Source organism: Aquarana catesbeiana, linkage group LG07, assembly GCF_042186555.1.
Source record: "Aquarana catesbeiana isolate 2022-GZ linkage group LG07, ASM4218655v1, whole genome shotgun sequence".
NCBI lineage: Eukaryota > Metazoa > Chordata > Amphibia > Anura > Ranidae > Aquarana > Aquarana catesbeiana.
Window position 1 is genome coordinate 344,586,212 of NC_133330.1, and position 13,457 is coordinate 344,599,668.

At 44.9% G+C, this 13,457-nt stretch overlaps 1 protein-coding gene across 4 annotated transcripts in view; it reads left to right on the forward strand.

Moving 5' to 3' along the window:
• Positions 1–12,871, forward strand: part of ERI3 (ERI1 exoribonuclease family member 3) — a 310,298-nt gene extending 297,427 nt beyond the window's left edge. For all 4 annotated transcript variants that reach the window (XM_073593982.1, XM_073593981.1, XM_073593983.1 and 1 more), the window contains one exon: positions 10,531–12,871. In XM_073593982.1, coding sequence (XP_073450083.1) covers positions 10,531–10,613 — 83 coding nt within the window. In that variant the 3' untranslated portion in view covers positions 10,614–12,871. The remainder of the gene's footprint in view (positions 1–10,530) is intronic.
• Positions 12,872–13,457: the final 586 nt, after the last annotated feature.

A 13,457-nucleotide genomic window follows, 5' to 3' on the forward strand; every position in this document is an offset into this window, starting at 1 on the left:
AAGAGGGGTGGAGATATAATCCTGCCAACAGCGCTTTTTAAAAAAATATCTCCACCCCCCTTCAAACTCAGGACGAATAAAATGATGGTTGGGAGGCTTCTGATTGTGAGAGCTTACAATCTAAAAGGGAGCGGCAAGTAATACAAAAGGTAATAACTGTGAGGGGGGTGAGCTGAAGGATAAACATTCCAGCATGTAGACTCAGATGCGTCCAAAGCTTGAGGACAATGAAGATCTGAAATAACGGAGACACAAAATGATCTGAAACTCATGTTTTTCTTGACTTCACCAAAGTCCGACGACCTTCAGAGGGACCAAAAAATCAAAATCAAACTTCATCCGGTTCCTTGTTCTGTTTTATAAAGGCTGAACCTAACCTGGTATTTTAATTCTGGTTGACCACTGGAGGCTTTGACTCATTTTTTTAAAAAAAGCGCTGTTGGCAGGGGTATATCTCCACCCCCTTCAAACTAAGGACGAATCAAATGAGGGTTAGGAGGCTTCTGATTGTGAGAGCTTACAATCTAAAAGGGAGGGCCAAAATATAAAAAAAAAGGTAATAACTGTGAGGGGGATGAGCTGAAGAATAAGGTAAACGTTCAGTTGTTAAGTGGAGGTGGGATAGGCTTCCCTGAAGAGATTTCAAGGATCGTCTGAAGGTGGACAGAGTAGGGGATAACTGGACAGTTTGGGGTAGGGAATTCCAGCGAATAGGAGAGGCTCTGCGGAAGTCCTGGAGGTGAGCATAGGAACTGGTAATGAGTGAGTTAGAGAAATTTGGGTGAGCAGAGGCCAGTGGAGGGATTGGCAGAAAGGGGCAATTGGCAATGAATGGAGGTCAGTGGAGGAATTGACAGAGAGGGGTGGAGGACACTGAATGGAAGCCAAGGGAGGACTTGGCAGAGAGGGGTGGAGAAAACTGAATGGAGGCCAGTGGAGGGATTGGCAGAGAAGGGTGGAGGACACTGAATGGAGACCAGTGGAGGGATTGGCAGAGAAGGGTGGAGGACACTGAATGGAGACCAGTGGATGGATTGGCAGAGAGGGGTGGAGGACACTGAATGGAAGCCAAGGGAGGGATTGGCGGACGGGTGTGGAGAACACTGAATGGAAGCCAAGGGAAGACTTGGCAGAGAGGGGTGGAGGACACTGAATGGAGGCCAGTGGAGGGATTGGCAGAGAGGGGTGGGGAACACTGAATGGAGACCAGTGGAGGGATTGGCGGAGAGGGGTGGAGGACACTGAATGGAGACCAGTGGTGGGGTGGAGGACAATGAATGGAATCCAAGGGAGGGATTGGCAGAGAAGGGTGGAGGACACTGAGCTGAGACCAGTGGGGGGATTGGCAGAGAGGGGTGGAGGACACTGAATGGAGGCCAGTGGTGGGGTGGAGAACAATGAATGGAAGCCAAGGGAGGGATTGGCAGAGAAGGGTGGAGGACATTGAGAGAAGACCAGTGGGGGATTGGCAGAGAGGGGTGGAGGACATTGAGAGAAGACCAGTGGGGGGATTGGCAGAGAGGGGTGGAGGACACTGAATGGAGGCCAGTGTAGGGATTGGCGGAGACGGGTGGCGGACACTGACTGGAGGCCAGTGGAGGGATTGGCAGAGATTGTTAGAGGACACTGACTGGAAGCCAGTGTAGGGATTGGCAGAGAGGGGTAGCAGACACTGAGCGGTTGGGAAGGGGGATGAGTCTGGCAGCAGCATTCATGATGGACTGAAGGGGTGATGGTCTATGTGGAAGTACACCAAGGAGGGAGTTGCAATAGTCAAGACGAGAGGTAACAAGGAGTGAATTAGTAGCTTTGAGATGTCATTGGTGAAGAAGGGGCAGATTTTGGAAATGTCACTGAGGTGAAGGTGGTAAGAATTGGACAACATTTGGATTTGGGGCAGAAAGGATTCTGTCCATGATTACACCTAACACTCTGACATCAAGAACTTCCTCCAACACCCCAACAGACAGTCTGTACCTCCATACACATACCTGAGGCTGGGGGTACCTTTATACAAACCTAAGGCCGGGGGTACCTTTATACAAACCTAAGGCCGGGGGTACCTCCATACAAACCCGAGGCTGGGGGTACCTCCATACAAACCTAAAGCTGGGGGTACCTCCATACAAACCTGAGGCTGGGGGTACCTCCATATATACCCCAGGCTGGGGGTACCTCCATACATACCCCAGGCTGGGGGTACCTCCATACATACCCCAGGCTGGGGGTACCTCCATACATACCCCAGGCTGGGGGTACCTCCATACATACCTCCAGGCTGGGGGTAAACCATGCAAGAGCCTGTGGGCTGCACTCATGACTTATTGATTGTAGATGAAATGCTCTGCAGACCTGAATGCAAAAACATTAAATTCTCATTATTTTTGTTGTTGGTGCCTTCAATTTTCTAAAAAGTTGACTCTGCTGCCTTTAAAAAAAAGTTTACCCAGAAATGGTTCATAATTTGGATTTTACACAGAAGTTCCTCTATCTTCTACCTGGTGCAATCGCTCACATCTCTCATTAAAGATTTCCTGTCATGTTGTTCGATATTCGCTCCGGTATCGGTCATTTATTCGCCTTTTTTTCCATAAAATAATTGGATTCATTCAGTCTTCATTGGATTAAAAATGAGTTCTGCCTCTGGCTAGCCTTAAAGCCACACGCTGAACAAAGCATACTCCCTCCCTCAGTATGGCTCCTCCCTCCCCTCAGTATGGCTCCTCCTCCCATTGGCGCACCCAAAATTTATACAGGTCCTCTTCGCCCTCTTTTTCCCTCCGCTATTTGGTGAATCCTAAATTCTGAATGTCCGCAATGTTTCTCAGCAGCTTAGACCTCATTCACATGGGCATACATGCATGCATGAAGAACGGCAGAGCCAGAGACAGTAGAACTTTTCTGCCATAAGGTGGGCCCTCCTTATCTCAGAGACCTCCACCAAATATATGTATGAGCTGTTTACCAAAACATTCGATCAGAATGGTTCCAGAGGTCAGATCTGCATGTAGTGTTAAATTCACACATAGTGATCCACAGTGCAGCGAGATGAGTGAGTCTCCTCGAAAATGACAAACTTCCACCACCTGGTACTAATCAAGGCAATTGCCAGATGTCAATATTTACTCTTGTAAGATAGAATCCCTCATGTTCCAGGGACACCAGCCAACTTCAAGGATGATTATGATGTTCTAAAAATGACTTATAAATATCTCCCCCAAAAATAATTTAAAAAATCCTCCAATGGTGAATATCGCACAAATCAATTTATTAAAATGTATGAAAATCCATCAGACAAATATATAGGATAAAAAATACCATAAGAATAAAACTAAGCTGGCAAACAGTAAATGTGTACATGCGCAACCTCCGTATCATAATGAGGTCAGTGTCCAAAGCTCCTTCCGACGCGTTTCATCACAAGAGTACATCTTCAGGAGGAATCCCTGTCGGTGAGCGGTCTGTGACTGTATTTGGTGGAGGTCGTGAGTGAAGGGAGAGCACCTCTTATGGAAGAAGAGTTATTCTGTCTTCTGCACCATTATCATAAGGATGTCACATATCCGTCTTCCTGTAAGCTGCGGATCTATTTATATTGCTTTAGAAGTAGAATACAACTCAAAATTGCATGTAAGGCGCTTTTTTTTTTTCTCAGGACAAATTGGGCTGAGATATCTCGTGATTTATTAATTTTTTTATTAAAGGAAAACTGGCGTTAAAAAAAAAGAGTATTTTTTTCCCCTGTATATTTATTGCTATTACCATAACCTACCACCAAAGAATAGCTAAAAATAAATCCTCCTGCTCCTGACGATCGCAGCGATACCACATCTGTGTATGTTATTTGGTGTTTGTACCTGTACTACGGCCCAGAAACAATATACAACAATATCCTGCCCATAACACACTGATACTAATTTACAAAAATGCTTTTTTTTTAAAATCCTACCCAAAATATACTGATCATGACCTTTGACCCTGACATTGACCTTTTGACCCTTACATGACCCAAACACCCTGGCACTGACCTAGATAAATCCTTGATCTAGGTATTTAGTCTTTATTTTTTCTTTTTTTTTTACACAGTTATGTTTATTCTTTCTCTGCAAGGAGAGAGAGAGAGATACAATGTATCTCTTTCCTCCATTCAGAGAGAGAGAGAAACACAGGGGCGGGCCTCACAGTGACTGATCACTGTGATAGCCAATCAGGTGACCCGGAACCAGAAAATACTGGGGATCTTTCAAGGCCGGAGCAGTGTGGGAGATTGGAGGGCACTGCAGGTGCACTATAGGGGGGGATGAAGGATCTGCGGCAAGCTAGGGGGAGCACTGTGAGGACTGAGCGCTCTCAGGTGGGCATGGGGCACTGTGGGAGGTTGAGGGGCACTGTGGGCCAGTATAGGAGCTGGGATGTGAAGTTAGCTGGAAGCCCAGGAGAAGGGGGGCGTGGCTCAGGAGAAGGGGGCGTGGCTCAGGACTGATTTAGACAAAATACTACTTTTAGTGTCCGGGGGCAGATTGGATGCTCTGAATGCCGGAGAAGGTGATCTGGGAAGAATAAAGTTTGTTTTCACATCACTTTCTCGGCATCTACTGTACTTGCCGAACGTTTGTGTTCCCTTTTTTAGTCAACCTAGATTATTAAAGATGGAAGTTTTCCAGATAACTTTGATCCCTTCTCATCAGGCTTCATACATTGTATACAATTCTATATGGGCTCTATACATTGTATACAATTCTATATGGGCTCTATACATTGTATACAATTCTATACCAGCTCTATACATTGTATACAATTCTATACGGCTCTATACATTGTATACAATTCTATACAGCTCTATACATTGTATACAATTCTATACCAGCTCTATACATTGTATACAATTCTATACGGCTCTATACATTGTATACAATTCTATATGGCTCTGTACATTGTATACAATTCTATACGGCTCTATACAATTCTATACGGCTCTATACATTGTATACAATTCTATACCAGCTCTATACATTGTATACAATTCTATACAGCTCTATACATTTTATACAATTCTATACGGCTCTATACATTGTATACAATTCTATACCGGCTCTATACATTGTATACAATTCTATACAGCTCTATACAATTCTATACGGCTCTATACATTGTATACAATTCTATACGGCTCTATACATTGTATACAATTCTATACGGCTCTATACATTGTATACAATTCTATACGGCTCTATACATTGTATACAATTCTATACCAGCTCTATACATTGTATACAATTCTATACCAGCTCTATACATTGTATACAATTCTATACGGCTCTATACATTGTATACAATTCTATACAGCTCTATACATTGTATACAATTTTATACCAGCTCTATACATTGTATACAATTTTATACCAGCTCTATACATTGTATACAATTCTATACCAGCTCTATACATTGTATACAATTCTATACCAGCTCTATACATTGTATACAATTCTATACGGCTCTATACATTGTATACAATTCTATACCAGCTCTATACATTGTATACTATTCTATACCAACTCTATACATTGTATACAATTCTATACGGCTCTATACATTGTATACAATTCTATACGGCTCTATACATTGTATACAATTCTATACGGCTTTATACATTGTATACAATTCTATACGGCTCTGTACATTGTATACAATTCTATACGGCTCTATACATTGTATACAATTCTATACGGCTCTATACATTGTATACAATTCTATACGGCTTTATACATTGTATATAATTCTATACAGCTCTGTTCATTGTATACAATTCTATACGGCTCTATACATTGTATACAATTCTATACAGCTCTATACATTGTATACAATTCTATACCGGCTCTATACATTGTATACAATTCTATACAGCTCTATACATTGTATACAATTCTATACCGGCTCTATACATTGTATACAATTCTATACGGCTCTATACATTGTATACAATTCTATACGGCTCTATACATTGTATACAATTTTATACCGGCTCTATACATTGTATACAATTCTATACGTTGTATGAAGTCTGACGAGGAGAGATCAGTGTTATCCCAAAGGTTTCCATCTTTCAGAATTTAGGGGATCACTCAAAGCCCAAACTTTTTGGGCCAGTGATTGGCTCACACGGTACAATTCTCTATTTCTGCGTCTAATAAAACAAACGCAGGATGACCGCGTGACCGTCGCCTTCAAGAAGCGAAAGACGTGAAGTACGGGAATGGCGGGAGTATTATAATTAGTACTCGTTGGTGAGGACATCCTCTTTCTTGTACAACCATTAATGTCGGCGGGGTTCCCTGCGGTCGCGGTGTAAGTGCGCCGTTATCTCGGCGGTTTTGTGGCACGCAGAGCAATATTTCCTTATTAACAAGGGAGGGGAATAATCTGGAGTTAATTGAGTAATAATTACATAAAGGAGTTAAGAAACCATATTAATTGCTTCTGCTAATTACTCCCTTATTTCGCCGCGCCGTTTAATTTCTGCCAACTCACCGCGCGCCTGAGCGGCTAAACGGTCCGCCAGGGTTTGTCGGGGAAGAGATTGGGAAAAAGCGGGAAGGACAGGAGCGACTCTGCGCCCCCCGAATATGAAACCCGGAGAAGAGGCACCGGAGACAGAGAAATATGGGTGCAATTATCCCGCATGGAGTTCAATTATGATAAACCGCGATCGCACCCGTTAAGGCGCGATTAAACGGCCTCCCCCTTTGATCGAGATGCCTAATTCCACATTATTATGGCCGGGGCTTGATTATAAAGCACTCTGCGGGTTTACAGGGAGAGATGGATGTCGAGTCGTCTTTATCATTTACACATCAGTGGGAAGAGCGGCTTCTTCAGCCCCCACATTCATTCTCATTTCTCCCCACCCCCGATCCTCATAGCATGGCACTGCCTCACCGCCTGCCACATGCAAGTTGGCAAAGTCACCCTTACGGTAACAACTTGATAAATGGCCGCGGCGTAATGAAATGGAGACATCAAGGCGTGGGGGGCGAGGAAGGAAAAAGGCGTTAATCCGACACAACGCAGCTGTCCCACGGCGGCGGCGGCGGGGAGAGGGAAGAAGGATGGCCGGCTGTGCCGTGTTCTGTCAAGGGAGAAATTACACATTTACTTTTGCTTTTTCTTAAGGAGACGGTCGCCATAGATCAAAACACGGCTTTACAAGCCAATTTCCAACATGAAATATAGACAGCGCAAATCAATTTAAAGTCCGCTCTTCTATTTCCGCCTCCCCTGTTAGCGAGGGACCCTTCCCGTTTAACCCTCGCGGGGGTATCGGAGGGGGGAGGGGGGTAATTCCCTGATCAGAGTCCTGTGAATGATCATTAAAGAGGACCTGTCATCCGATATATCACTTCATGATTAGTGCAGCACCTGTCATTGCCCTCACACAGCCCCCCCCCCCCCCAGACAACGCCCTCATCAGAAGGACGACGCCATCTTTGTTCAGAGATGACACCGTCATGTAGATCCTGGTGCCTCGGCTGTGTTCACAAATGTCTTCTAGATCAGCCTCTCACCTTGTGACTTGCTACAAAGTTACAATGTACAGTCTGATCACTGGGGGAGGGGAGACTGAGGAAATGACTCCTCCCCCCCTTCTACAAAGTTACAATGTACAGTCTGATCACTGGGGGAGGGGAGACTGAGGAAATGCTGCCTCCTCCTTCTACAAAGTTACAATGTGCAGTCTGATCACTGGGGGAGGGGAGACTGAGGAAATGACTCCTCCTTCTTCTACAAAGTTACAATGTACAGTCTGATCACTGGGGGGAGGGGAGACTGAGGAAATGCTTCCTCCTGCCTGCAGCAGAATGATGACATCATCCCAGCCTAGGCGGAGTCACTGCCTGGAGCTCAGGGACGGCTTTGTAATGATAAGGGGTGGAGCTTTTCTTGAAAATGATGCTTTTGCTGAATACTGTGGAATAAGGAGCAGCTTGGCTGCAGATAATTAGCTATTCATCATTCTATTCAGACCCCCCCCCCGGTATATGTGGGGGATGGGAACTCCCGGGACGCAGCTGATTGGCCCAGTACAAGTGACGGGTTTCTTTCTGGTGGACTTGCTCAGTTGGGTTCATATCTCATCCCTCATTATCAGGAATGTATTACAATGCCGGCTTATAAAACTACAAACAGGTTCCACAGGACAACCAATCAATATACACTTATTGGGATTTGTTTTTTTACCAAAAATATGTAGCAGAATATATATTGCCCTAAATATGTGAAGAATTTAGGTTTTTTTTTTACATTTTACATTTTTTTATTGAATATATTTTAGGCCTCTTGCAAAAAAGCTCAGTACAGCTTTTTTTTTTTTTTTTTTTTTTACTGAGCTAAAATACAACAAAATACAACAAAATACAACCCACACAAATAGAGCTTTCTTTTGGTGGTATTTAATCGCCGCTTTTTAGAAAACAAAAAAAAAAAAAAAAAGACCAAAAGTTTTTCTTAGTTTCTTACAGTTAATTTTGTAAATAAGTAATTTGTCTCCTTCACTTATGGGCACTGATGAGGAGGCATTAATATGATGCACTTATGGGCACTTATAGGTGGTACTGATGGGTGGCACTGGTAGGCACTAATAGGTGTTACTGGTGGGCACTGATAGGCTGCATTTATGGGCAATGATGAGGCGGCACTTATGGGCACTGATAGGTGACACTGATATGTGGCACTGATGAGCACTGATAGGTGGCACTGCTGGGCACTGATAGGTGACACTGATAAGGTGGCACTTGTGGACACTGATTAGGTTTCACTGATGAGGAGGCACTAATATGCCGCACTGATAGGTGGCACTGGTGGGCACTGATAGGTGGCACTGATAGGTGACACTGGTGGGCACTGATTAGGTTTCACTGATGAGGAGGCACTAATATGCCGCACTGATAGGTGGCACTGGTGGGCACTGATAGGTGGCACTGATAGGTGGCACTGATGAGCACTGATAGGTGGCACTGGTGGGCACTGATAGGTGGCACTGATGAGCACTGATAGGTGGCACTGGTGGGCACTGATAGGTGGCACTGATGAGCACTGATAGGTGGCACTGGTGGGCACTGATGAGTACTGATAGGTGGCACTGGTGGGCACTGATAGGTGGCACTGATGAGTACTGATAGGTGGCACTGGTGGGCACTGATAGGTGGCACTGATGAGCACTGATAGGTGGCACTGGTGGGCACTGATAGGTGGCACTGATGAGTACTGATAGGTGGCACTGGTGGGCACTGATAGGTGGCACTGATGAGTACTGATAGGTGGCACTGGTGGGCACTGATAGGTGGCACTGGTGGGCACTGATAGGTGGCACTGATAGGTGACACTGGTGGGCACTGATTAGGTTTCACTGATGAGGAGGCACTAATATGCCGCACTGATAGGTGGCACTGGTGGGCACTGATAGGTGGCACTGATGAGCACTGATAGGTGGCACTGGTGGGCACTGATAGGTGGCACTGATGAGCACTGATAGGTGGCACTGGTGGGCACTGATAGGTGGCACTGATGAGCACTGATAGGTGGCACTGGTGGGCACTGATGAGTACTGATAGGTGGCACTGGTGGGCACTGATAGGTGGCACTGATGAGTACTGATAGGTGGCACTGATAGGTGGCACTGATGAGCACTGATAGGTGGCACTGGTGGGCACTGATAGGTGGCACTGATGAGTACTGATAGGTGGCACTGGTGGGCACTGATAGGTGGCACTGATGAGTACTGATAGGTGGCACTGGTGGGCACTGATGAGTACTGATAGGTGGCACTGGTGGGCACTGATAGGTGGCACTGATGAGTACTGATAGGTGGCACTGATAGGTGGCACTGATGAGCACTGATAGGTGGCACTGGTGGGCACTGATAGGTGGCACTGATGAGTACTGATAGGTGGCACTGGTGGGCACTGATAGGCGACACCTTGGGCAATGTGCCTGTGCGTAAACAAGAGCCGTGCATTCTTCAGTAAAAAAAAAAAAAAAATTGTGCAAATATCCATTTACATATTGTGCAGAACAAAAACGCGAGAATACGTTTTCGCATGAATTTGCACGCAAATACATACAAAAAAAAACCATACATCTGTAAAAGTAGATGCTCAAACGTGTGCAAGAGGCCTTATAGCAGAAGGTAAACTTTTTTCAAAATGTTCGGTCTTTTTTTGTTGATATAATAAAAAATACAAATAAAACGCAGAGGTGATCAAATACCACCAAAAGAAAGTTCTATCTGTGGGGGAAAAATTATATAAATTTAATTTGGGTAAAGCGCTGCACGACCGCGCAGTTGTCAGTTAAAGTAATGCAGTGCCGTATCGCAAAAAGTGGCCTGGTCATGGGGGGGGGGTAAATCTTCCAGAGGTCAAGTGGTTAACTATCTGTTTTTTTTACCCTAAAATAACTATTTTTTTGTTAATTCTTCATTGTGAGTCGCTTGTATCTCTTTGACTTGATCTAATCTTCTCTTTCTCTTTCCAGATGACTGCAGGAACATTGCGAACATTATGAAGACCCTGGCTCACCGAGGCTTCATCTTCAAGCAGACCTCCAGGCGCATCTGATGCGGCTGGGGAGACGGGCTACGGGGAGGGAGTGGGGCAGGAGGCTGCATGTAGCTCTTCCCTTAACACATGTTCACGCGGGTGGACAGACAGGAAGCGCAAAAAAAAAAACGCAAAGGTGGAGACGCAACACAACCTGATTGGTACGGACTAACCGGCGGTGTGACAATGGCCATCGTTGTATATAAAAATGTATATCCACCATGACTCCATTACCTGTGACCTGCTGCTCCACCTCTGTCTACCCCCTTCGATAATACAACATCTCCGCTCCCCATCCATGTAACATGCCCCCCCCCCCCCCCCCCCCCTTTCCCGTATCCTCACCAAAACGTTAGGGGAATTTAGAAAGGTGAACACCTCGTCTCATCTCGTACCACAGCTTGAGACTACAAATGTTCCCCAACTGAGATGTTCTATTAAGGGCGCCTGGTCGGCGGCAGTTTTATTTTTTAACGTAGAAAAGGAATAATCGCATGGCATTGATTGGAAAGGTTGAGTTTGTGTGGTGTGGAGTGATGTGTCCCACTTATAAACCAATATTAAGCTTGTAGGAACTCCGCTTGGGGGTTTTAGAGATGATCGGACCTGAGACACACAAGAGTTACCTGAGGTCTCAAGGAACTCTAGAAACATAGAGAGCTGGGACGCTTTATTTTAGTTTTAGGTACTTTGTAGCATTTAGCTATATTTTTTGACTAGCGGATCGTTGAATCTAGGGGGGAGGGGTTTCCATTTTTTTTTTTTTTTTTTTTTCTTATAGGGTGGATTTTACTACTCTCCCACCCAACTGCCCCGCATTTAGAGTAACGTTAGTTTTTTGGGTTTTTTTAGATATTATTTTTATTTAACAACTTGGAGAAGATTCTTTGTCTTTTTTTTTTTTTAGTTTGTAGTCTAAGGTTTGGTGCTTGAGAGAATAAAATATCCAAAAAGATACAAAAAAAAAAAAAAAAGCGTCTGGGTAAAGTCTGTGCGGTAAAGTGACTCTGGTCTGAGTGGCCATGTTGGCTGCCACATGGCCGAGGGTCGGTTACGCAGCGTTTTTATATTTTTCTCTTTGCGATGTAGCGTCAGACGAATGGAGCGGCGTGACGGGCATTCTGCCTTTTTTTTAATTCATTGGGTTTTGTATGTTTTTGGGCCCCGTTTCCCAGGCGACAGAAATGGGTGCGTGATCAGCGAAGCCAGTTTTCTGCGTGTTTTTTTTCCCCCCAAGTGTCTTTGTGAGGAGAAGCCCGGGGGGTGAAGAAGATGGTGTTTGTGTTCAGTAGAGTTCACAGAAATTTGCCTTCCTGGCCTCTAATATTATGTTTTCTTGGGACAGGAAGTTTGCAGCTTCCTCAAATTTTTCGACGTTTCAATCTGTTTCCAAACGATCGGCGTTCCCTCTGATTGGTTTGGGAATATTCCGATCTTTAGATAACCAGGCTGTGCTTCCTTCACTGTATATTGCAGTGTCCGAGCTTCGTCTCTTCCAGCCTGGAGCCCAATGGGAGCTGTTGGGTTACTTTGTTTCCACCTACGTTAGTGGAAATAACGAACCGTGTCCATTAGCGATGTTCTTTGAATATGACACAACCTCGGTGGCATTTTCAGAAAGTGGTCCTGGACTTTCTTTCAAGGTTTTTGTTAGCGTTGGACACTAACCTGTGTAAGCGTCTTCGGACCGGTCTTACGGACGGTTTTTGTTTAGCCCACCAGAGCGACCAGTGTGCCCAGGAGGTCTTGGGAGATGGTCGGGCTGGTGGCTCATAAAACAATGGGGAGATCGCCTTCCATTGTTGGCGTGGACGGACTGATCTTCGTCTCACTTAACACGCCCAAGATTGTGAAGTGTTCCACTTCTTTTATTTTACGGACCCCCCCTATCCAATGGATATTTCTTTCAGTCCAAAGAAAATTGATAGACATGTACCATTCCATTCTGCTGGAGGGGGAAGGGGTCCATAGGACAGCGGAGTCAGAAAGCCTCAAAGCTTAGTTCTGTTTTACTGTAAGAGTTTGATGTTTGGCCTCAACCTGATAACACATCAAACGAGCTTCTCCCCTTCCTCTGCGACAATCCATTCATAAGCCTCCTGCCCCGTCCCGAGAGCCCTGAAGAGGTGCAGAGATACCTGGTTGCCTGCAGTGAGAGGAGAGTCACTGCTCACCTTATCATTACATCACATGCACCGCGGGTGTGATCGCGCCAGTTACGTGAAGACAAATAAATGAACAAAATAAACAAGAAAAATAAAAATAAGTGAAACATATGTGTGGCTGTACGTTGTTTGGGGGGGGGGGGTGATGTCTCATTTTGAAAGGATCTCAAAGACAGGAGGGTGTTTGGATTTTCCATACAAAGGGCTCTGGGTTGATTCCATTCCTTAACTGATACATTTAAAAAAATGATGTGAACAACAAATATAACCTTGCAGCATGTAGAACTCTTCAGCTGGGTCAGGTAGGTACATTATGTAGCCAAAAGTCTGTGAATCCTCTTCCAGCCTTGTGGTAATAGTTTGGAGAAGACCCTTTTCTGGTCCAGCATGTCTCCTGTGTAACAAAGCCAGCTCCATAAAGACATGGTGCGACCAGTTTGGTGTGGAGGAACTCGAGTGTCCTGCACAGAGCCCTGACCTCAACCCCACTGAACACCTTTGTGATGTAGTGACTATGCTTATGTCATACACCAATTGAGTGATCATTGTTCTCAAATCTGCTGGAGTTTCCAAGAGTTTCTACTCACCTTTAGGATGAACTGTGAGCCAGGTCTTGTCATCCATCATCAGTAACTAACCTCACAAATGCATACAAAATCCCCCCAGACATTCTCCGAAATCTCATGGAAAGCTTTTC